Here is a 22,482-nt window from a genome sequence, read left to right as displayed (position 1 = left end):
TGCTATGGGTTATGAGTATGATCAAGTATACAATGGATGAGCTCGGATAGGATGAATGGCCGCCATGCTGAGGATATGTCTAAATTGGACATAATAAGCAGAGACATAGCATGCTGACACTCTAGGATATTGACTTCCCATCAGTGCCCATGCAATCGGTCTTTGGTGTTGGAGTTCGAGATCCGGAATATCGTCCTTTACTGTGAGATGAGTCTTTTGAGCTTGGTTTGCAGCATCTGCACTGAGAGGTCAGGTTTGTATGATTAGGTTGAGCGACCCAGAACCTCAATATAAGAGATAAGAATTATTTAATGAAGACTTATCCACTTCGGGGGGGCTTAGGAGTGCTGACTTGCCAGCTCTGCCCAGAATCTCAGTTGGACAACACGACTGATCAGATTTATACCATCTTCGAGGCTGTTCATCAAGTGAGAGGCTCTGGAAGATCTCTCCTCTCGAGGGATTCCTTCCGACGTAGCAGGGAACCTCCCTGCAAATTCTCACCGATACCCATCAATCCACGGTTTCAACATCGCACTTGACTAGCTACCACAGAGCTGCGCTTCGGCTATTCCTAGATACTCCCCGTAAATTACCTACCGCTAAGTCCATGCGTATTTCTTGGGGATGGGGCAGTTCGGACGAGGCTAATAGCCGGCGAATCCATTTTCGGGTGAGCTCGGGCGAGATTCTCCCATCCAGATGGTCAGTCACTCACTCTTCCACATCCACATCCACCCCCAGCATCAGCATCATCACGCAGCACCCCCAGCAACAAGAAAATATACTTTCGGCTCCACGTTCATCTCTTCAACTCCACAATCGGTTTCTCCACGCCAATGGATGATTCCCAATTACGCGGGGAATAACCCCACCGGGGAGACAGCGACAGAGATGGAGTGCATATGAAGTCCGGGGTCTTGGAGGTCATCGTCTGCATCTAGTTTCTTTTCTCAGGAGCATTGTGAGAAGCAGTGAGCACTCAGTATGGATGACAAAGACGTCGACGCTACGCACCTTGAGCTCGCCAAGCCAAAGGCAGGACACCAGAACCCCACGGGTACGGTGAAGCTGGTTGAGGATGGAGAGATAGTCTTGATTCCAACCCCATCGCCGGATCCGAGAGGTATGATACTTCCTTATTGACTTTTGCGTTTGCATGTGATTGTGGATGTGAGTGGCTAAGAAGACAGATCCATTGAACTTCCCACAATGGCAGAAATGGGTGATCACATTCGTGTTGGGAATGTGTGAGTTCGACCACTAGCATATCTCTGGATAATTCTAATGGCATCTAGTCTCCGTTCTAGGTGTCCTAATGACCTCGGGCATGGGTCCCTTCGTATCCATCATGATGGCCTACTACGACTATAACCCGCATACCGACGATCTGATGACCTACCCGACACTATTCATGGGAATCGGAAATCTCATTGCCATGCCGCTGGCAATGGCTGTAGGCCGGCGTCCAGTATTCTTGGCCTCGGCATTGATTCTGACCGTGGGCTCCATCTGGTGTGCCGCGAGTGGAAGCTTGTCATCGCATATTGCGGGGAGAGATGTGCTTTCGTTGGCGGCAGGGCAGTCGGAGGCGCTGTGTCCGCTTATTATTCAGGTATTTCACGCCTTCATTTCTCATTCAAGCATGGTTGCGAATGGATTGGTATAAGAACCGGAACTAAAGGTTGATACTAGGAAATCCACTTCGTCCACGAGCGGAGCAGTCGACTGGCTTGGTTCAGCGCAATCCAGTCCATTGGCACAGCGGCACTAACCATCGCTACCTCCTACCTAGTCAGTAGTCTAGGCTGGCGATGGTGGTACGGGGTCTTCGCCATCGCCAGCGGAGTAGTCTTCCTCGCCTCCCTCTTACTAGTCCCCGAGTCACGCTACGACCGACCAACCGACGCCTTCGAAGGCGAAGTCCACGTCCACCACGAAGGCGAAACGCAAATCATCGTGCACGCAACCACCAAGAACCGCATCCCCCTAGACTACACCAACTACCAAGCCCGAACCTGGAAACACAGCCTCGCCCTCTACCACGGCCCCGCCAACTGGCACGAAGCCCTCACCTGCTGGAAACACATGGGCCAATGCATCCTCTTCCCCAACATCCTCTGGGTCGTCCTCATGAACAGCGTCGCCCTAGGAATCTACGTCATCGGCGTCACCGAATACTCCTCCATCCTCGGCGCACCCCCCTACAACTACCCCACCACCAGCCTGGGCCTCGTCCAGGGCGGCCAGATCGTCGTCTCCATGATCATGGTCCCCGTCCTCGGCTACGGCGGCGACCAACTCTACAGACTCGTCGCCCGCCACCGCAACGGCATCGTGGAATCCGAAATCCGTCTCCTCCCCATCCTCCTCCCCATCATCGTCCTACTCATCTCCTGCATCATCTTCGGCCGCGCCGGCTCCCATCCCACGCACTGGTCCCCTTGGGCCATCACCACGACCTTCAACGGGATGTATTTCGCATATATCGGCATCATCTTAATCGGATTCACCTACTCATTGGATAGTTACGGGGAACGGGCAGCGCCAATTTTGGTGCTCATTTGTGCGATCAGGGGCTTGATCTCGTTTGGGATCTCGTTTGGGATTACCAAGTTTGTCACGGAGAAGGGGTTTCAGGGCGCGTTGGATATTTGTGCGATTATTGCGGGCGTGGTCTCGGCTTTCGGCATCTTGGTGTTTGTGTTTGGGGCGTGGATTAGGAGGGTTACCATGCCGTTTGCGGTGGATGGGAGGTGTGCGGAGTATTAGTTTGAAATACTAGTTTATATGTGGTTGCTTTGTGGTTTGTGATGTAAGCTTGGTTGTTGATGTTCTTTTGAATTGCGAATGAATTGAAGGTTCTGTGTACAGGTATCTGGTTGTAGTGTATTTATTCTGGTAGGTGCGTCATACTCTGATGCAGTCTATCTATACCCGTATGTTTTGGATAGAGGGTACAAATAAACAAAACAATACCAAGAGATACATAATCCCGAAATCTAAACCAAGTCCTCTAAATAGCCTCAATAAGTCACCTCATTCGGAAACGTCATCAAAGTAGCAGGATCCAGCCACGGCAGCGACATATCAATGAGCTCGGAAGAAAACAGATCCTCGAAGCGAGGTTCATCCTCCGCTTGCACTGCAAATCGACCTAGACTGTCTGGTATATCTCCAAAAGCTGTATCATGAGCATCCCCGCCGTGCATATGTTCATCACTCTCTGATAACGATTTACTGGTCTCAGACGCATCCGTGAACAGAAATCGCAATGTTGCTTCGGCGTCAGAAAGTGATGCCCATAAGCGGGGAGATGCGACGAGTTTCATGATTCTGGCGAATACGCGCTGGTCGATTGATGGTCTGGGACGGAGGATCTCGTGCAGATTGATGAGACGATGTAGGACGAGCAAGGCGTCGTGTCGTGTGTCTGTGGATGAGAGCTCGATGAGAGTGATACTGTACATGATGAGCTCTTTCTCTTCTGTAACTTCGGTAGATGATCGAAGATGGCGGAAGCAGATCAGGTCCAGGGCGAGGAAGATAGCAGCCGTGACGGTGGAGCATGTTACTGCCCAGAACTTGTGGAAATAGGGGCATGGGTCGTGGTATCTGCGGGATAGAATGGCTTTTGCGCATAAAATGCCGTTCTGATGCACGGTATCACTGGCTGAGTTGTTGAGTAGTTGTGGGATCAAGGCAACACATAGGTTTATACGCCAGGAGTCTAAGCAGTTGCAAATCAGGTAGCGCTGGACGTGGATCCATTCGAGCCCTGGTTCGATGTGGGGTACGGGGTCATCGGGTCCATGATAGGAAAGGTGGGGTGGAAAGGATGCGGCTATAGAGTCAAGCTCCTCAAAGGAGGCTTGCACAGCTGCCGTTGTCCACTCGTTGATGGATCGGGCATGGTTCTGCATGGTGGCGGCAAGTTGAGCCATCGCTTTGTGATACTCAAATGAAGATGTAACATGGCTAGCTGCACCGGCCATATTTGGGGAGTTTCTCTGATCGTCCTCGATTTCTAATACGGTAGTAAAAGAATCAGGGTGTATTGAAATCGGGCGTGACCATACAGTCATCCTTTACTTCTCTCAGTAGTGTTCCAGCGAACCGAGGGGTAACTAACCAGTCGCAGATCACCAGTGTCCACCATAATCGTCGATGAACATTTCGATGTTCCCGAATTAACCCTGTTTCTTTGACGGGGCATGTTAATCTTTCGTGGTGTTCCCCAAGACGATCAATTCCAATTAAACGAGCGACATTGACGGCTAGACCATGCAAAGTATATTCGCGGCTTGACTCGCCAAGATTTTTGTGCACGATATTCAAGATTGCTAGCGCTTGGACTGTCGAAATACTAGGTTTGCTCAAGTAACTCGCATAGTTGAGCTCCTTCAAAGCAGCCTCGCACCAAGTGCGGCATAGGTCCGTGGGTTTCCTGCTGGGCAGCAATGCTCTATAAGGAGAACAGACAGGGAGTGATTCCTGAAGAAGGCAAATTCTGCGGCTCTGATCTTCGGCTATAAAGTATATTCCTACCTATGTAAGAGTGAGTTTGGAACTCTTTGGCCGTAAGGAAACTTACAGCCAGCACACTGAGGTACACAGCTATCCAGGCATGGTTCCTCGGGCTTTCTGATCTGCTATGGATTATGCGATCCCAGAAATCACAGTGCTCATTGATGAAATCAGAAGGTTCTAGAGCGCAATGAACCCATGCAAAATGAGTCAGAGAAAACTGTACGATTGTCTCACTCCAGTGCCGGTCAGGTAAAATGGGTAGTAGATGGTCATCTCGTGGGTGTATGATACGTCCAGAGACTTGCGACGCTCTCACCAAAAGCCCGAATGGGAGGCTTTGAAAATCGTTCAGAATCTTGTCTGACGACTCTGACCTTTCTGGAGCAGGGGAGACCCGGAAGATGTCTGTTTCAAGTTTCAGCATTTCAGGCCGGGAGAGAACAGATTCCAGCTGCCTGATCCGAGTCTTGAGGCTCAGGTTTTCCCGTAATAGGCTTGAACCATCGGGGCTATCACTTTGTGCCTCCTCATCAACTGCGCTGTAGTTCAGTCAGACGCAGGAAACGAAACCGGATAATATATCGGGACAAGCAAATAGGCAGGCTCACACAGTAACCTTGCCATGGACTTTGACAACCTCTCGCTTACAGGTCGCAGTATCACCGCGACGAATGCACTCGTCGCATGGGATTTTCTTGGAACATTTGATCTTCCTACGAGCACACTGGATGCATGTTCGTGGGACTCGCTGGGTCTGTCTCATTGATTGCGGCATGGCTAAGCATAAGAGTAATTTCGAGTATAGTTCACTCAGGGATCAACTATCCGATGGAGCCATCGAGCCATCATTGTTGCATGCTTTGAGCTCGGGCGAGCTCGGGCGAGCTGGCTCTCCAGCACTGCATTTCCAGTCTGGGGCTCTTCTTCCTTCGGCTATTTCTTCCCCGCATTGTGGACCTGCGGCTAAACTTCGCCCGGGGGCATGCGGGGTACGTCTTCTGGAAGTGACTGCATCGAATTGAAGGCATGGATCACGAAAAGCGGTTTCTAAATCCATGCATTCATAGTGAGATGTTGATACGATGCCTTGCTTTCCCAGTTGCATGCCATCAGGGACTCGTAATGAACGAATTGTACAGTAGTCACTGTTGGGTTTGGAATGGTGGATATACTACTCCCATTCTGCCTTGCTATTCAGTCCTGCTAGACATATATCAGGTAGTGTTCCAATTCCACCGAGGAGTCAACAAAGCACTGCTGGATGTTGGGATGTTTGCACAAGATGCGTGCACGTGACCTCCCAGATAGGAATCCGCATGAGCTCCGCATCAATGATTATCCGCGGCGACGCAACGGAGCGGCTTCTCGGAGGTAATTTTGGAGTCGATAGAACAGCCATTTGCCATTTCGACGCGATACATCGTCAATCAGTCACACGCACCGATTGATCGACCTGTTTGGTCACTTGGTCTCATGAGGCTACACTCAGGGGCTCTGCCCCGCACGGCACGCCTTCATGCGTCCACAATCCTCTCATTGCGACAAACACCATGCGGCGCTCGCAACTATGCGCGGACGGCACAAGTGCTGCGGATGAACCAGTCGCTCTCCAACGGAACCCGCCCTACGATCAGATATCCCGTCGCTTCAGTCGAGTCGGAACAGAAAAGATGGATCTCACAAAACTACATTCGAAAACAAAAGGAAGCTGAACAGGAATGGGCTCAGTTCGCACGGGAAATCAAGGATGGAAAGAGGATTAACTTTGCACAACACCTCGAGGAGAGAGGCCTGCTACACGATGTCGTTGGGTAGGTGATCTTCTTGGACTGCCTGTCTTGTGTATCAGTGATAGATGCATCTGCTAATACAACGCTTGATTTGCAGAGAACGGAAGATGTTGGACAATCTGTTCACGCACAAGAGAGTAGGTATGTATGCAGGTGTGGACCCGACTGGTCCCTCTTTGCATGTTGGCCATATGCTACCGTTTATGGTGTTGGCTTGGGGTTACGTCTGGGGTCTGCCTGTTACATTTCTGGTCAGTAATCTCCACGTGAAGAGCCATGAAGCCTGGCTAACTCGGACAGCTCGGTGGTGCCACCGCTCGGTTCGGTGACCCGACAGGACGACTCAACAGCAGAGAGCAGGTCCACTCCTCGGTTCGAAAAGCAAATATGGCGAGTATGCACATGCAGCTGAAGAAGTTGGGCTACAGTGTTGCCGTGTACGGTAAAAGGCATGGTTATGACAACGAGCGGTCCAGACGTGCTTTAGTGAATAACAATACATGGTGGAATTCGTTACCTCTTATTGATGTTTTCCGGGATCTGGGGGTTCACACGCGCCTGGGGCCTATGCTAGGCCGAGATACGTGAGTCCACAGTTGTGCGTCACTGGTTGAGGGCCGTACTCATCAAGTTACAGGGTCAAAAACCGACTGACAAAGGGTGATGGAATGTCCTTTGCTGAGTTTGCCTACCCGCTAATGCAGGCATGGGACTGGTGGGTACTCTTCCAAAAGGGCGTCCAGGTTCAAGTTGGAGGCTCGGATCAATTCGGAAATATCCTCTTCGGCATGGACGCTGTGAAATCGATCAGCAAGAACAACGTGGACCCCTTGCACAAGAGTGACTTGGAAGATGCTTTGGACAAACCCCTTGGAATTACGACACCTTTGCTCACCGCTTCGTCTGGCGAGAAATTTGGAAAGTCTGCCGGCAATGCGATCTGGCTGGACAAGGACATGACGTCCACGTTCGAGCTGTATCAGGTATGTTGGACATGGCCAGGAAGGGACACCTGTCTTATTAACACATAATAGTTCTTTGTTCGGACTCCAGACGATACCGTCGAGCGCTATCTGAAAATGTTCACCTTCTTGCCGTTGCCCGAAATCGCTAGGATCATGGAGGAGCAGAACAAGGATCCATCCAAGCGGGTGGCCCAGCATGCTCTTGCTGCGGAATTTGTCGAGCTGGTCCATGGCAAAGCAGAGGCGGATGCGGTCGCTCTCCAGCATCGCCAGCTGTTCCGCCCACGGTCGTCAACCGCAGAACCAAGCCCGCTCCCTCTGAAACCCACCACCCCCGGCAAACCCCAGTCCCCAACCGCAGGCTTCGATAATCCTCAATCTGGGAACGCCTACGCTCCCCAAACCAACTTTGCCAACATGCCACAAACTCAGGTTACCCTTCCCCGCTCTCTGGTCTACAACCAGTCGCTGCATAAAGTCCTATGGTCCGCCGGCCTGGTGAGTTCCAAGGGTGAGGGCCACCGGGTGATTGTGAACAAGGGCGCTTATGTCGGAAGCCGTCCCGGAGACAGTGGGCCAATGTCGGATGATCTAGCGTTTACCCCCATCAAGCCCTGGCCAGTGGAGAAGACGCAAGAGTTCATCCTTGGGGGAGACACCTTGTTTCTGAAGCTGGGCAAGTGGAAGTTCAAAATTGTCAAGATTGTCAGCGATGAAGAATTCCGGGCGGCTGGACTGACGGCGCCCGGATGGGAGCCGGAGACTACGGGATCCGACGAAGGTGCTAAGCCTTGATGCCGTGCTTGATCATATACCACTCTTGTATTATTAGACCTGTGTACATATGTATACCTTGAATGTACCCGTACGATCACCAACACCACCAAGGCCATTGATCAAGGTCAATTGTATACTACGTAGGCCGGCTGACCGTCAGACCCGATGTCACAGGTTAGTGTCTGATTTAAAGTGTCGATGTTGATCCGATCAATGGACTAGTTCGCGCTGTCCCACCTCCACTTCCATCTGATTGGTCCAGTAGCTGCCCGGTCCGTCCAGAAGGCGGCGGCAGAACCACTCAACGCGTCGACGCGTGACGCCCGCCGACATGTCCGATCCCGTTTCCTGTCGCTCCAGGGCTGTCACTGATCACCCTGTCCGATCCCATCCCCAGTCATTGCCCTGCCCCATCCTATCGTCGTATTCTTCTCACTTAAAGCATGATATAACTTGGCCTTCACACCAATCTATCCTTAAAAGTTATAGCCCATAATGGCTAGAGGAACGCCCGCCGTTTCCTCTCCCACGACTGCGACGCCCGCCTCCGCGGCACTGAAACGCTCCACGTCCAGTACGCAGAACATGAAGAACCAGAAGTCAATCCTTGGGTTCTTTCAGAAGTCGTCCCCATCGACTCCATCAACCGCTCGTAATGCGGAACCTGCTTCTTCGCCAGCGGAGAGGGTCTCGGAGCAGCGCCGCGGGGGTGCCAAGGGCGCGGCAGAGAGGAAAAAGAGCGTTCCAAAATTCAAGCAGGAATTGGAACCGGTGCCGAGTAGTGATCTGGTCATCCCTGAAGAGGATGAACAGGAAGATAATACTCAGGTGCGACCTGTGTTGAACGACGCTTGTCTAAGTGTACGGCTAACAGGGTTATAGGGAAGTCCGAATGGAAAGCCCGAACTGAAGACTGCCTCTCCATCACGGCGGGTAAGTCTGCACCATTGTATAACTCACTACATATAGAAAGGGTGTGCTGACAATCATCCCACAAGGCCAAGAAGCAAGTCAACTACGTCGAATCCGACTCTGAAGGCGAAGACGATGATGAGAAGATATTCCGCCCAGGCCGGAACAGCAGGAGCAAGCGGAGGAAGATGTCACCAGAAAGTGAAGATGAGTTCAACGATGCTGGCGGAGACGTGGGCTACTCCGACGATGGTCAGTCTTGTGCCGTTGATCTGGATGGGCGAGTGCTGATAACTGCCAGAAATGGACGATTTTGTTGTTGCCGATGATTCGGAGGAAGAAGTCAAGCCATCCAAGAAACGCAAGAGGCCGTCGATCCAACCGAAGAGCAAGTCGTCTTCCTTGCCGCCTGTATCAGCAGAAGAAGACATGGACCTGGACATTCCGGACGCGACTTCTGGCACAGCTCTCAAGTGGACATACGACCCGGAAACTTCTGAACCTCGCCAGCCGCGCGCAGCCCCTACTCCCAAGAGCTCTTCGGTGGCTAAGAAGCAGAAAGCACATGTTACGGAGCCTGAACAGCGGTATGCCTGGCTTGCGAATATCCGCGACATCGACGGACATCCTATCGGTCATCCTGAATATGATCCCCGGACTCTATATATTCCCCCGTTGGCCTGGGCCAAGTTCTCTCCTTTTGAGAAGCAGTATTGGGAGATCAAGCAGAAGTTTTGGGACACCGTTGTCTTCTTTAAGAAGGGCAAATTCTACGAGCTTTACGAGAACGATGCTACTATTGGACATCAGCTTTTCGATTTGAAGCTTACAGATCGGGTAAACATGCGCATGGTCGGTGTCCCGGAGATGAGCTTGGATCACTGGGCCAACCAGTTCGTGGCCAAGGGATTCAAGATCGCTCGGGTCGACCAAATTGAATCAGCCTTGGGCAAGGAGATGCGCGAGCGAGATGGCAAGAAGGGCGGAGCTAAAGAAGACAAGGTCATCAGGAGAGAACTCGCCTCTGTTCTCACAGCTGGTACTCTTGTTGAAGGCTCCATGCTTCAGGATGACATGTCTACGTTCTGCGTTGCCATTAAAGAAGCCCTGATAGATGATCAGCCTGCGTTTGGAATCGCTTTTGTCGACACTGCAACCGGTCAATTCTTCCTATCTGAGTTTGTAGACGATGTGGACATGACAAAATTCGAAACGTTCGTCGCACAAACTCGACCGCAGGAGCTTCTCTTGGAGAAGTCTACAGTCTCTCAGAAGGCATTGCGGATTTTGAAAAACAACACGGGGCCGACCACAATCTGGAACTACTTGAAACCAGGAAAGGAGTTCTGGGAAGCCGACATTACGGTGAAAGAGCTTGATGCTAGCGAGTATTTTGTCTGCGAGGACGGTGATAACCTGCAAGCATGGCCCGAAGCACTTCGTGAAGCCCGCGATAAGGAACTGGTCATGTCCGCATTTGGGGCTTTGGTGCAGTATCTCAGAATCCTCAAGATCGAGCGTGACTTGATAACCATTGGCAACTTCACTGCATACGACCCAATCAAGAAGGCCACCAGCCTAGTGCTCGATGGCCAAACCCTTATCAACATGGAGATCTTTGCCAACTCCTTCGACGGTGGCTCTGAAGGCACGTTGTTCCAGCTCCTCAATCGCTGCATCACGCCTTTCGGCAAGCGGATGTTCAAGCAATGGGTTTGCCACCCGCTTGTGGATGCGAACAAGATCAATGCTCGGCTGGATGCAGTAGATGCCCTCAACGCCGATTCAAGTGTCAGGGATCAGTTCTCCTCGCAGCTGACCAAGATGCCTGACTTGGAGCGACTCATTTCTCGTATCCATGCTGCAAACTGCAAGGCCCAGGACTTCTTGCGTGTCTTGGAAGGGTTTGAGCAGATTGAGTACACCATGAGTCTCCTCAAGGACAGTGGCTCCGGGGAAGGTGTCATTGGACAGTTGATCGGCGCAATGCCTGACTTGAACGAGTTGCTTGAATACTGGAAGACTGCCTTTGATCGCTCGAAGGCGAGGGAGAATGGCATCTTGGTGCCCAAGCCTGGTGTCGAAGAGGATTTCGACAACTCCCAAGAACATATCGAGCAAATCCACCGAGACCTTGAGAGCCTTCTGAAGCGCGTGCGCCGGGAACTTGGCTCTTCCGCCATCATCTACAAGGACAACGGCAAGGAGATCTATCAGCTAGAGGTACCGATCAAGGTGAAGAACATTCCCAAGGGCTGGGATCAAATGTCCGCAACGAAACAAGTCAAGCGCTACTATTTCCCGGAGCTGCGGAAACTTATCCGTCAGTTGCAAGAAGCTCAAGAAACGCACAGTCAGATCGTCAAAGAAGTCGCTGGCCGATTCTATGCACGGTTTGATGAGAACTATGCGACCTGGCTTGCTGCTGTCCGCATCGTTGCTCAGCTTGACTGCCTCATTAGTCTTGCCAAAGCTTCTGCCTCTCTAGGCCAACCCAGCTGCCGCCCAGTGTTTGTCGACGATGAGAGAAGCGTCCTCGAATTCGAGGAGCTGCGCCACCCATGCCTGGTCTCCGCCGTGGGCGATTTCATCCCCAACGACGTGCAACTGGGAGGCAACCGCCCCAACATTGACCTCCTCACTGGAGCCAACGCGGCCGGAAAGTCCACCGTCCTACGAATGGTAAGAACCCTCCATACCCCTCATCACATAACATCCTAACCAACCCCAGACCTGCGTTGCCGTCATCATGGCCCAAATCGGCTGCTACCTCCCTTGTCAATCCGCCCGCCTCACCCCCGTCGACCGAATCATGTCCCGACTGGGCGCCAACGACAACATCTTCGCTGCGCAATCCACCTTCTTCGTCGAGCTCTCCGAAACCAAAAAGATCCTCTCCGAAGCCACCCCCCGCTCCCTCGTCATCCTCGATGAGCTCGGCCGCGGCACCAGCTCCTACGACGGCGTCGCCGTCGCCCAGGCCGTCCTCCACCACGTCGCCACACACATCGGCGCTCTCGGCTTCTTCGCAACACACTACCACTCCCTGGCGGCCGAGTTCGAAGGACACCCCGAGATCGCCCCGAAGCGCATGCGCATCCACGTCGACGACGAGGAACGCCGCGTTACCTTCCTCTATAAGCTCGAGAACGGCGTCGCGGAGGGCAGTTTCGGTATGCACTGCGCCGCCATGTGCGGTATCCCAGATAAGGTCATCGAGCGTGCAGAAGTGGCCGCCAAACAGTGGGAACATACCAGTCGTCTCAAGGAGTCTCTGGAACGCCGGAAAGGCGGTGGTCTCATCGGAATGGGCTGGTGGAGTGATATCGCGTGGGCGCTGCGTGATACAACCACGACGACTGAGAACGAGGAGGTCAGTGATCGGAGTCTTGAGGTGTTGAGAAAGGCGATTGAAGCTCTGTGAGCATCAAAACTGTGTGTTATGACCTAGCCTGTGTTTTCTCCCTCGTCATCAAAAGCCATTCTCACATAGATATGATGTCTGTTACTACTACTCTTGTTCTCTATTTTTATTATATGTACTGGGTTGGGATAGGCGTTAGGTCGGGATATGTTACTGTTGATTTCAAACCCGTGGGGATATAATCCTGGTTAATCTATCGTGATTCAAGATTTGATTTGTTTCCTTCGTGCCCACGTAAACTTGAGCCAGAGGCCGAACAACACTTATCCAGTGCATCATACTTAGTCCTAGTACATAGATAGACCCCCCCCCATGTGGCTTGCCTGCCGCAACTCCTCAAGTTGATAAGCGAAGAAGCGGGCGTCCATGACATCCAGAATTCCATTACTGGGCTAGGTTGGGGGTTGGCAGTGATGCCTATGTAAAGGATTCCATCGATCCTATAACTCTTTCATAAGGTAATAAATACTCATTATCCGTTACTAAGTGATAATGAGGAGGGTTGACTGTCTGATACAGTTACTGTACGGTTGTGATACAGTTGCAACATACATAGTACTCCGTAGTTACAGTAAGGTTGCACTGACCTCACATGATTGTAATTGATCGTTCTGTATGGTCATTACACAGTTGCAGTATGGTTGTGATACGGTTGTATAGCCTCACAAACTATAATGCAGCGTTGGTTACAGCTAATTACAGTTGCTGTAGAGTGATGATATGGTTGTAGGTAGTAAGCTCATGTCACTATAATTCATTCTTATAAGCTATAATCAACCTTTTCTGCCTATTCGTTCATGAAAACTAGATCAGTCACCCGCTATGCTTTCTTTCGCTTGGGTTAATAGGGGATAGGCAGCGCTGGTATGAGTAGATGGCATTAAATACGATATCTTGTTTCTGTTGCTGTTATGCTTGGATCAAATGCCGCCATGTGCAAACTCGCCTGTACCTGGTGATGTACTAGTTCAACCTCAATATTGCAACCAACAAACCATTTGAAAATCAGAAACATCCCGCCCATGCGTGCCAAGGTGCGGACCAAAGGACAATCAGTCAAGGAAATTAATGAAAATCATCCATCGCGCCTGAAATCCCACTTATGAATCATGAACTCCGATCCCCATGCAGTAATTCCGAAAAACAGGCACCGACTTGATAGAAAACATAGACCGAGGAGGATATGATTGTTCACTTCTTGGAATCAGCCTTGGTCTCAGCTTTGGTCGCAGCCTTAGTCTCAACCTGACCCTATTCCATGGCGGTGAATTCGCGACTGAGCTGGCTAGAGTCCATGAGCTCCTCGGTGTCGGAACGGTCGTCTTCCTTCTTGACGAGAGCATCGTAGTAGGCGTCAGTATCCGAAGAGTCTTCCTTCATTTCCTCTTTCACTTTACTATTCGCTTCGTTCTTCACGGCAGCTTTCTTCGGGACCGGAATAGATGGTTCGAGGGTGCTGTTGCTGCGTGAACCGGGGAATTATTAGCATGCTTTGATCAGATAGGGTAGGACTAAAAGCAATAGATACATACCCCTCGATTTTCACGACTTTCTTGCTGACGTGTGGGGTTTTGGGAGTGTCGGTCGTCTTCTGACGCTTGGCCTTGGGCGGAAGGGGACTATCGACAGCGCCATCGCCATCTTCTTCCTCACCAGCTGCCTTGCCCTTCTTGCCCTTCGCGGGAGTCTTCTTAGGAGTGGCAGCGGGGCCTTTGGAAGGAGTAGAGGTTGTACCATTCTGGCCGCCGAGGAGCTTGCGCTTGGCGCCGCGGTAAAGTGTACTAGCGGATGGGGCATTCTTGTAGCCTCCCAGAACGGCCATCTTGTCAAAGTCGACCTGCAGTTGCTGTTAGAGGTCGAGCTTCAATGCGGGGAAGAAATGCATACTTTGCCAGACTCATCGCTGCTCAGCACGCCCAGAAGGATCATTCTGGCCTCGGCTGTACTCAGCCCCAGGAGGCCTTCCGGCTTGTTCGACTTGGGAGTTGACATGGTCAATGTAGAGAGAATCGCTGTGCGGAATTTGATAGGATGGATGGGTGAAGGTGTAGCAAGAGTGAGGCACAGGTGCAGATGCTCAGGTGAGGTGGAAGGAGGGAGGGGAAAAGTGAGAGATGGGGACCTGCAGAGGGAAAAGACCAGGAGCAAGTGATGCGAGAAGAAGATGACGAACAATGAACCCCCGCGAGTCACTATGCAACCCAAACGAGAAAACAGGTGGGGACAAACTGAAGCTTATTAATGTGAATGATATAAGAAAAGGCCCTTTGCATGTCACTAAGCCAACGAGAATAACACATATCGACTGCGGCCTTTGGTGCCTACTTTTTCATTTGGTAGCAGCGGTATGTCCATGGTCCGCTTCATTTTATTTTTTTCTTCATCGCACCATTATTCTGAATCTGCTTGTACACATGTTCCCACAATGCAGGGTAGAAGGTCGTGGACGGGCGCCCACGCTTGCTCTTCGAATCCGTGTAAAAGTGCTGGGGAGGTCTGCCCTCCCACCACCGATAGGGCGCTGGGTTCAAATTGGTAAAGCTCACGGGTCGAATGAGAGACTTATTCGGCACCAAATCACCCATCCGCATTTCCGTCTTGAGAGGCATTGACGTCGATCTCATGGTGGTCATGTATAAGGTGGCCGTGGGCGGCAAGTTCTTTGCGTATTCAATGGTTGCCTCCCGAGAGCGTCGGGCAAAGACTGGGAGCGCAAGGTGTACAAAGGTGACATATGGAGCCGAAGTCCAGGAGACGAAGATCATGGGGAAGGCGCTGGCAATCACAACTTGCTTCAAGTCAACAGACATTTTGCGACAGACGGAATGGAGCACTCACTGGCCGGAGCAAGATACCACGGATGTTCGTCGGAGTTGAACGCCGGGGCGACCAAGAAGCAGGAAACACCGAAGATGAATATCGTCGTCATCCTCAGCGTCCCCAGGATGACCGTCTTTCCAGTTCCGCCATGGTAAATGACAATGCGTTCCGGTGGCCCTATAGCTCCGTTCAGCTCAATTCGATTCCAATTTCACGCCGAAGATCGTCATACCTTTTCGGAAGGTCAACTTCGCATGCTTGGCCGGGGATGGCTGTGGATTCCGGGGCGCCGTAGTGTTGCGTTTGATAAAAGGTAGCTCGCTCTTTGGCGGTTGGACGGGGTTCTGGGTCGTCTTGAATCGGGTAAACAGTTTACTGTTAAGGTCTCTTCGCACACTCCGAGGGAGTGCTGCGCGCAGCTGCGCGCTCAACAGGATAAACGGCCGCATTGGTGTTGATTAGCAATGGGAGAGAATTGAACGAGACGCAATGGATCGACGGCGGCATTTTGGAGAAAGTCCGCGACGGGACCGGCTTGGCGGTCGGGCGTCGCGATTGACGGGCCGACAATCAATCGACCCCAATCACTGTCCCTTGACTCTCCGCTTGACTCCAACTCATCTTGATCCTCGATCCCACATCCCTTTGGCCTCGATCGGAGGCAGTTCAGTCGTTTGTCGCCTTTACCATGAAGGCTTGCTGATCCATCCACATCCGTGATGTATTCGGCTTACCGTGGCCTTCTGGCCCCCTTACTCTCCATCTATATCGCCGCTCTCTGCCTGCTCGCTCCGGGAAACGCCTACCAGGCCATCTCCGATGCGACCCTCGAATCCCTTCCTCGTCCGAACGAGGATTTCGATATCCATAACGGGGCCATCCTATCCCCAATCTTGCGGACCCGCGTTTCTGGAACCCCCGGGTCGACTGCGGTTCTGAATCACTTCGCCGACTTCTTCCGGACTTCTCTCCCCAACTGGAAGATCGAATTCCAAAACTCGACATCCAAGACCCCTGTGTCTAATGGGAAAGAGGTTCCCTTTGTCAACTTCATCGCGTCCCGCGACCCTCCGTGGGCGGCTGCTGGCGATGTCGGGAGACTGACTCTCGTCGCCCATTACGACAGCAAATACGAGCCGGAGGGATTCATCGGGGCCATTGACAGCGCAGCCCCTTGCGCGATGATCATGCACGCTATGCGAAGCATCGATACGGCTTTGACAAAGAAGTGGGAGGACATGCGGGCACAAGGCCGTACAAACCCCCTGGATGAGCAGAAGGGCATCCAAGTCTTCTTTTTGGACGGCGAGGAGGCTTTCAAGACATGGTCGGACACCGATTCCCTCTATGGTGCGCGATCTCTCGCCGAGCAGTGGGATTCGGAAGTCAACCCCGCCATGTCTGCCTACAAGACTCCTCTGTCCTCGATCTCTCTGTTTGTCCTCCTGGATTTGTTGGGCTCCAAAAATCCCACGATTCAGTCCTTCTTTCCCACAACGCACTGGGCCTACAAGAAATTGGCAGCACTAGAGCACCGTCTGCGGGGTCTCAAGCAGTTCAAGTCTTCTGGCGATTCTGGCGATGCCTCCTCCCGGGCATGGTTCCCGCACGCGTCGAAAAATGAGCACGAAATCCCTCACTTCTCCAGCATCCAAGATGATCATATTCCTTTCATGAAACGCGGGGTGGAGATCCTCCATGTCATCGATGCGGGTCCCCACGGATTCCCGGCGGTCTGGCATCGCATGGAGGACGACGGCGAACATTTGGACATGGACACGGTGGAAGACTGGAGCTTGTTGTTTACTGCGTTCGCTGCGGAGTGGATGGAGCTGGAAGGGTTCATGCCTGGGGCTGAAACGACCCCTGGCAAGAACAAGCGCTCTGGCAGCTATCAGGCGAAGACTGAATTGTAAGCATTGTCTAATCTATTGAATTGACGTGGCCTGGGCCATGGACTATATACATCTATACTGGATACTTTATGTGGGCTGTGCTGATATTGCATAGCTTTTGAATGGGCTTTGGCGGCCGTCTAACGGCCTTGTGAACGAAGATCCGTCTGGTATACCCAAACCAATTACACCAGATTTCCAAGCATGAAACCAGTCATCTCCGCCAGACCCCAAGCTGGTTGCAACACCGTGCGCAGGACCGCTGGGCCCGGACAGACGCCACGTAATCCCCAGGCAAGGCCAAACGCTATTGCACCGGCGACAAAGCGCCAGTCGATGTCCGCCACGGTGGCAGTAGGCAGCTTCCATCGCTCCGCCAGAGTGGGTTTTGACCGTGTGGCCTCGGTCTGCTGTCCTGGCTTTATGGACAAATAGGTCATCAATGACGGGCCGATTCCGAAGAGGATAATGAGTGCCAAAGACGGATCGAAGCGCGACGGGTCGGAGAGGAAGGCGAAGAACCGCAACACCTTAACTGGGTCGGCCATTCCGGAAAACAGTAGCCCCATGCCGAATTCCAGGCCCGCCAGATACGAAAAGATTGTCCTGGATTTGTCCGATCGATCAAGCGTTCGGGGTACGACGAAAAAGTTCGTCACGAACGCAAGAGCAGTGGTGGCGACCATGAAGACCAGCTCCGCTGTCGCTGGATAGACGGGCATGTAGCAGGGTATTCCCTCCGCACACGAGGGGATGTTGTGTCCCCCAGTGACAAAATTGGCTGTGATCAATGCCGTGGTGAAGAAGGCTGCGGTAGCAATGAACGAGCGTGGCGACAATCGGGAAATACCACAGAGCATGTGGCCGGACGTGCAGCCTCTACCATTCTATTTGCTTGTCAGACATCGCACGGGTAGTATTGGGGGGTTGATCTACCTTGGTACCCCAGCCCAGCAGAAACCCGGTGCCCACCGTGGACGCCAGGGATAGCCAGGATCTCGGTGCTGGAGGATACGACGGCATCAAAGCCGGCATGAAGAGCGCCACCGGCACGACGCTCGATGCCAATCCTACCATAATAGACACATTCTCTCGAGTCGGATGCAGAACCGCACCAGACAAGAGCGAAGAAATACCCAAGACCGCCCCATTATGCAAGAGCAATCCCGCGGAGCTTTGAAAGAGCAACAAAGCCCCCAACGAAGTATGTACAGGCGTAAACATATCCTTGAATATATTCCGTATAGACAAAAATAAATCTCACCGCAGTCAAAGTCTCACCTTTTTGAAGCCATCCCAACCTATACCACCATAATCCATACAAAGAACTAAACAAAAGCAAAAGCAAAAACAAAAGACAATGCAAAAAAAAAAACAAAAACAAAAAGGAGGTGAAGAAACCATCCAGTCACCAACCGAGGACACCGACACCGACACCGACTCACGAAGGCGATTTCGGGGACCATTGCCAGCCACGAATCCCCGAACTGGATCCGCGATACGGAACACGCACACACGCAATATTCGGTAGGATCCGTCGATCGTCATTTTTCGATAACCTCCTACGTAGATGGTCTTCTATGATTCAATGAATTCTAAGTGTCTGTTTAGGAGAAGTATATGTATATGTATAGTTGAGTAGTAGGATGTCAGAGGGAGGTATCTAGATCAGTGAAACGTGAATCGAAACTAGCTGCAGGGTCAGTCATGCAGGGGCGGCGCGGCGACCCGGGATTCTGGAAGCTGGATGGATGGAGCCTGGAACGGGGATGGCATGGGGCCCGAGCGGGTGGCTTAAGCTGGTCCCCGAGAGCGAGAGCCCGAGAACTATCTAGTCTACGAGGGAAGTGAAGGGAAGTGAAGCTCTGGCCTAACTGTATGGGGTAGGTTCTTCAGGCCAATGTGAGTGATGTGCACGATTTGGAATCTGGTGGTGGGTGAGGGTTCAAGATATAATTAATATATAGTGGTAATAGTTGCAGTGGATTCCAATGGTGCATGGGGATTTTTATTCAATAGATCCTGCAGTACACCGTACTCCGAATAGTACAGAAACTAGTTCACATGCCCTAATCAGTTATCTATCTGTTATTGGCGGCTATCAACGGGTTCTCCGTCCTTTGTTAGCCGATAGAGGGGCATTGTATCACTCAGTGAATATATGTCGTCACAAGGAAGAGAATAAGTAACACGATGGGGATGGCTTGCTGGGGGTATACTCTTGAGACTAGATACCTACAGGACTAGAAGAGCAAGTATCGATTAAAGTATCTGGATCATAGATCTTACCATGCATGCCAACAAGCGAGGAGGAATTGATTACGTCTGTTAAATGTAGTTGACAGAATTCCGGTCATTTGTTGTTGGGACTTCGGTTTCAAAGATAGGCTGTAGTATATACTTGTAGTAGTAAGGGGAGTTGACCCCATTACCAGAACACTGTATTGCAGTCATTCAAACCCTCAATAAGAAAGCATACTAGAATCTATCATCCAGAAAGCTCTCTCTGTAATATACCAAGAAGAACAACAAACACACTGCACCCCCAAAATGCATCCATCACAGTTCATGATATAGACACCATTTCAACTAGATTTCGTCTTTATATTCTTAATTATTCAAGCACATCATATCAACCAGCTCCTATGGCTCAGTTGGTAGAGCGCATGACTAGTAATCATGAGGTCCGCGGTTCAAATCCGCGTGGGAGCATTTCTTTTTGCTTTTTTCGGGGTTTGTATGCGGCAGTAAGTGGGGGGCGGATTGGTGCCCCAGTTAGATTAGTCTCCAGGTGTACCTCGGGTTTTCAAGTCTTTATGGTGGATCTGGTCCTATACTATGCCGTACTATAATCTCCTATGCATGCATCTGTCTGTCTACGGGAGTAGCTTCTTGAGCCGAAATCCGTGACGGTCATGTCGGTCGCATTGTTTTTGGTAAATGTATAGCAGCAGCCAATCTCAGGTGCCCAGGCTCCTAGGCAGGGGCATTGTCTCCTCTACCAATCAGTCCTAGCGATGATGGGAGTCGAATCTCCATTAGATACCGTATCCTCCCCCCACCTCCCCCCTGGGATAATGTACTATATGATTACTGCCCCTCCCCAAAACTCTCTCTCCACCAGTCCTCCTCCTCCTTCATAGCTTGCAGCCCATTCTCCGCCTTACGGGGAAATCCATGTCCCTCGCCCTCGAAAATCACCAACTTGGCCACCCCACCACTGCGCTCAACATCATCCGCCATCGCCTGTGCCTGGTTCAATGGCACGATTTCATCTTCCGTTCCCTGCAACAACATCGTCATAGCCTTGATCTTGTCGGCCTTGAACCGCGGGCTCCGGGCCCGATACACCGTCCGCTTCTCTTCCTCCGTCGAAGGGATCTTATCATCAAAGAGAAGACGGAAAGCGTAATGACTCTCGAACTTGTGTGTCTCGGCAACCAGGGCCTCGACGTCACTGATACCCGAGATGCTGATCGCGCCGGCCCAGAGGGATGGGAAATCGCAGATGGCTTGGAGGACGGCGTATCCGCCCGAACTGACTCCGGTAATGCCGACGCGAGACGGGTGCACCTGGCCGGTGGAGATGAGGTAGCGGGCGCAATCAGCGGCGTCGCTGACATCAAGCAGACCCCAGGATCCGTTCAGCAGGGTGCGGTAGGCACGCCCGTAGCCGGAGGATCCGGCGTAGTTGAGAAAGGCGACGGCGTACCCCCGGGTCGTGTAGTATTGCCACATCATGGTGAGGCCTGGGTCCGAGTGCGCAGTGGGGCCGCCGTGGATGGAGATGATGAGGGGGGGTAGCTGGCCGGAGGGGCTAGTGTAGTTGGGGTTGGTCGGGGGGAGGAAGAAAGCATGGGAGAAGGTGTTTGGGTGGGTGGGGGTGTTCCGGGGGAAGGAGATGTGCTTCGCGTGGGAGTAGAAGGATTCGGGAATGGTGGAGAGGGTAGAGGAGCGGAGGATGGTGGGTGGGGAGTCGGAGGTTAGAGAGATATGGTAGACAGTGCTGGGGGAGGTCGGGGTACTGGCGATGACAGCAATGCTGGTGGCGGAGGTCAGGGCTATGGAGCTGTCGCGGATGCTGGTGAGAGAGGCGACATGGGAAGGGAATGTGTAGGTGTTGGTTTTGAGGTCAATGATGACGAGGCGCTCGGCTGCCTCGTGCGTCCAGGTGGCGACGATGGTATCGGGATTGGGGAGAACATATGTACAGCTGGAAAGGTCAGTTTGGTTGGTGGTGAGATAGAGCAAAAGGAGATACCTTGCGAGAAACCACTCTGGGTGACCAAATTCGCCCTTTTCCAGGCCCTCGATGACAATGGCGCGTGGCTTGTCGCTGTCCGCACTATTACTCCATTGATAAAACTGCCAATAGCCACTACGATCAGACACGAAGAACAGCGTTCCATCCGGGCCCCATCGGGGTTGGATAACACTCTCTTCGCCCGCCTGGCCAGCAAGCTTAACCGGCTTCTCGAGCGCCCCATCCACCCACGAAGCAACAAAAAGCTCCGTGCCCGTCCACGGCATATCGGGATGGTTCCACTGGATCCAAGAAACCTGGTCCCCGGTGGGGTTAAACCTGGCATGGGAGTAAAAGTCCGCGCCCGAGACCACAACCTTGACTGTCTTCTCGGCACTGTTGATCAGAATAAGCTCATTGATCGCCTCGCCCGAGCGATGGTCCTCCCGGATCGCCAGGATGCTTTCGGGATTGTGCGGGTGGGCATTGAAATCCGCGTAGTAGATCTTGGGGTCCGGCTCGACAGCAGTCGTCACGCTGCCAGTTGCGGGATCGAGAATATGAACCCCATGGGTTTTCCAATCGTGGAAGACGATGTTTCCATTGGGGATGGCGGCAAAGGCGCCGCCGCCGTAGCCGTGGACCGCGGTGCGCGCGCTGTACTCTCTAGGCAGCACGTCGCGGGGTTGACCGTTGCGCCATTCGACGATGCAGGAGCGGCCTTCTTCAGCGGGGCGACCCTCAGCGACGTAAATGGTGCCATCAGGCTTGAAGTTGTTAGCTTGAGGGAGTGTTGGGAGGGAGGGAACGAACTGTAGTTGTAATGGCGGAGAAGGTGATGCCTTGCGAAGTGACGGTCTCGGCCGTGATGGGGCTTTCCCAGGTGCCGAATGGGGCGGGGGTTGGAGAAGTCATTGCGGCGACTGAATTTGAGTAGGTTAATGATTGCGGATGGAAAGGGAGAAGCCGACTGGGAGAGGGGTTCAAATACTGAGCCGGACCTTGAGAGATTAATTGCGAGGAGGGGTTAGTCCAGGAACCAAGCATCGAATGGTTACACGCCTCGGACGCTTAGCGGCCGATGCACCGTTAGTGGCCTTAGTAGTGGCCTTAGTGTCAGGTGTTC

At 52.3% G+C, this 22,482-nt stretch overlaps 9 protein-coding genes and 1 non-coding gene across 10 annotated transcripts; 5 read left to right on the top strand and 5 right to left on the bottom strand.

The window, feature by feature from the left end:
• Nucleotides 1-747: 747 nt before the first annotated feature.
• BO80DRAFT_372283 (MFS transporter) lies at nt 748-2,842 on the top strand. The gene is made up of 4 exons (XM_025716522.1): nt 748-1,126; nt 1,194-1,250; nt 1,299-1,615; nt 1,696-2,842. The coding sequence occupies exons 1-4, from the start codon at nt 988-990 to the stop codon at nt 2,770-2,772; spliced, it is 1,590 nt and encodes a 529-aa protein (XP_025580282.1). The 5' UTR covers nt 748-987; the 3' UTR covers nt 2,773-2,842.
• A 39-nt stretch (nt 2,843-2,881) lies between these two features.
• BO80DRAFT_397311 (Zn(II)2Cys6 transcription factor) lies at nt 2,882-5,393 on the bottom strand. Its single transcript, XM_025717376.1, has 4 exons — nt 5,139-5,393; nt 4,595-5,069; nt 4,133-4,548; nt 2,882-4,086 (listed from the first exon to the last, which is right to left on the bottom strand). Exons 1-4 carry the CDS (start codon nt 5,303-5,305, stop codon nt 3,027-3,029), a joined length of 2,118 nt encoding a protein of 705 aa, XP_025580281.1. The 5' UTR covers nt 5,306-5,393; the 3' UTR covers nt 2,882-3,026.
• Nucleotides 5,394-5,918: 525 nt separating this feature from the next.
• BO80DRAFT_397307 (tyrosine--tRNA ligase MSY1) lies at nt 5,919-8,163 on the top strand. Its single transcript, XM_025717375.1, has 5 exons — nt 5,919-6,341; nt 6,418-6,571; nt 6,621-6,904; nt 6,958-7,303; nt 7,355-8,163. Exons 1-5 carry the CDS (start codon nt 6,004-6,006, stop codon nt 8,078-8,080), a joined length of 1,848 nt encoding a protein of 615 aa, XP_025580280.1. The 5' UTR covers nt 5,919-6,003; the 3' UTR covers nt 8,081-8,163.
• Nucleotides 8,164-8,428: 265 nt separating this feature from the next.
• BO80DRAFT_421147 (mismatch repair ATPase MSH6) lies at nt 8,429-12,612 on the top strand. The gene is made up of 5 exons (XM_025718535.1): nt 8,429-8,890; nt 8,945-8,995; nt 9,061-9,226; nt 9,276-11,656; nt 11,706-12,612. Exons 1-5 carry the CDS (start codon nt 8,558-8,560, stop codon nt 12,396-12,398), a joined length of 3,624 nt encoding a protein of 1,207 aa, XP_025580279.1. The 5' UTR covers nt 8,429-8,557; the 3' UTR covers nt 12,399-12,612.
• A 977-nt stretch (nt 12,613-13,589) lies between these two features.
• Nucleotides 13,590-14,390, bottom strand: BO80DRAFT_440688 (putative histone h1.3.; the record flags this gene model as incomplete). Its single annotated transcript, XM_025721140.1, has 4 exons — nt 13,590-13,618; nt 13,676-13,860; nt 13,931-14,235; nt 14,286-14,390. The coding sequence occupies 4 exons, from the start codon at nt 14,388-14,390 to the stop codon at nt 13,590-13,592; spliced, it is 624 nt and encodes a 207-aa protein (XP_025580278.1).
• Nucleotides 14,391-14,761: 371 nt separating this feature from the next.
• BO80DRAFT_451500 (uncharacterized protein) lies at nt 14,762-15,667 on the bottom strand (the record flags this gene model as incomplete). The annotated part of the gene is made up of 3 exons (XM_025721883.1): nt 14,762-15,186; nt 15,237-15,395; nt 15,451-15,667. The coding sequence occupies 3 exons, from the start codon at nt 15,665-15,667 to the stop codon at nt 14,762-14,764; spliced, it is 801 nt and encodes a 266-aa protein (XP_025580277.1).
• Nucleotides 15,668-15,800: 133 nt separating this feature from the next.
• BO80DRAFT_84400 (glutaminyl-peptide cyclotransferase family protein) lies at nt 15,801-17,216 on the top strand. The gene has a single exon (XM_025724846.1). It carries the CDS (start codon nt 15,938-15,940, stop codon nt 17,132-17,134), a length of 1,197 nt encoding a protein of 398 aa, XP_025580276.1. The 5' UTR covers nt 15,801-15,937; the 3' UTR covers nt 17,135-17,216.
• Nucleotides 17,217-17,233: 17 nt separating this feature from the next.
• Nucleotides 17,234-18,452, bottom strand: BO80DRAFT_421143 (YeeE/YedE family protein). The gene is made up of 2 exons (XM_025718534.1): nt 18,050-18,452; nt 17,234-18,000 (listed from the first exon to the last, which is right to left on the bottom strand). Exons 1-2 carry the CDS (start codon nt 18,335-18,337, stop codon nt 17,299-17,301), a joined length of 990 nt encoding a protein of 329 aa, XP_025580275.1. The 5' UTR covers nt 18,338-18,452; the 3' UTR covers nt 17,234-17,298.
• A 1,300-nt stretch (nt 18,453-19,752) lies between these two features.
• On the top strand, nt 19,753-19,825 carry BO80DRAFT_t21. The gene has a single exon. It is a non-coding gene; the product is annotated as a tRNA-Thr (tRNA).
• A 129-nt stretch (nt 19,826-19,954) lies between these two features.
• On the bottom strand, nt 19,955-22,357 carry BO80DRAFT_372264 (alpha/beta-hydrolase). The gene is made up of 3 exons (XM_025716521.1): nt 22,170-22,357; nt 21,375-22,123; nt 19,955-21,326 (listed from the first exon to the last, which is right to left on the bottom strand). The coding sequence occupies exons 1-3, from the start codon at nt 22,269-22,271 to the stop codon at nt 20,204-20,206; spliced, it is 1,974 nt and encodes a 657-aa protein (XP_025580274.1). The 5' UTR covers nt 22,272-22,357; the 3' UTR covers nt 19,955-20,203.
• Between the last annotated feature and the right edge of the window lie 125 nt (nt 22,358-22,482).

This window comes from Aspergillus ibericus (assembly GCF_003184845.1).
Source record: "Aspergillus ibericus CBS 121593 unplaced genomic scaffold BO80scaffold_2, whole genome shotgun sequence".
Taxonomy (NCBI): domain Eukaryota; kingdom Fungi; phylum Ascomycota; class Eurotiomycetes; order Eurotiales; family Aspergillaceae; genus Aspergillus; species Aspergillus ibericus.
The sequence above is the reverse complement of the archived record's forward strand: the minus strand, read 5'-3'. Positions and strand labels throughout refer to the sequence as shown.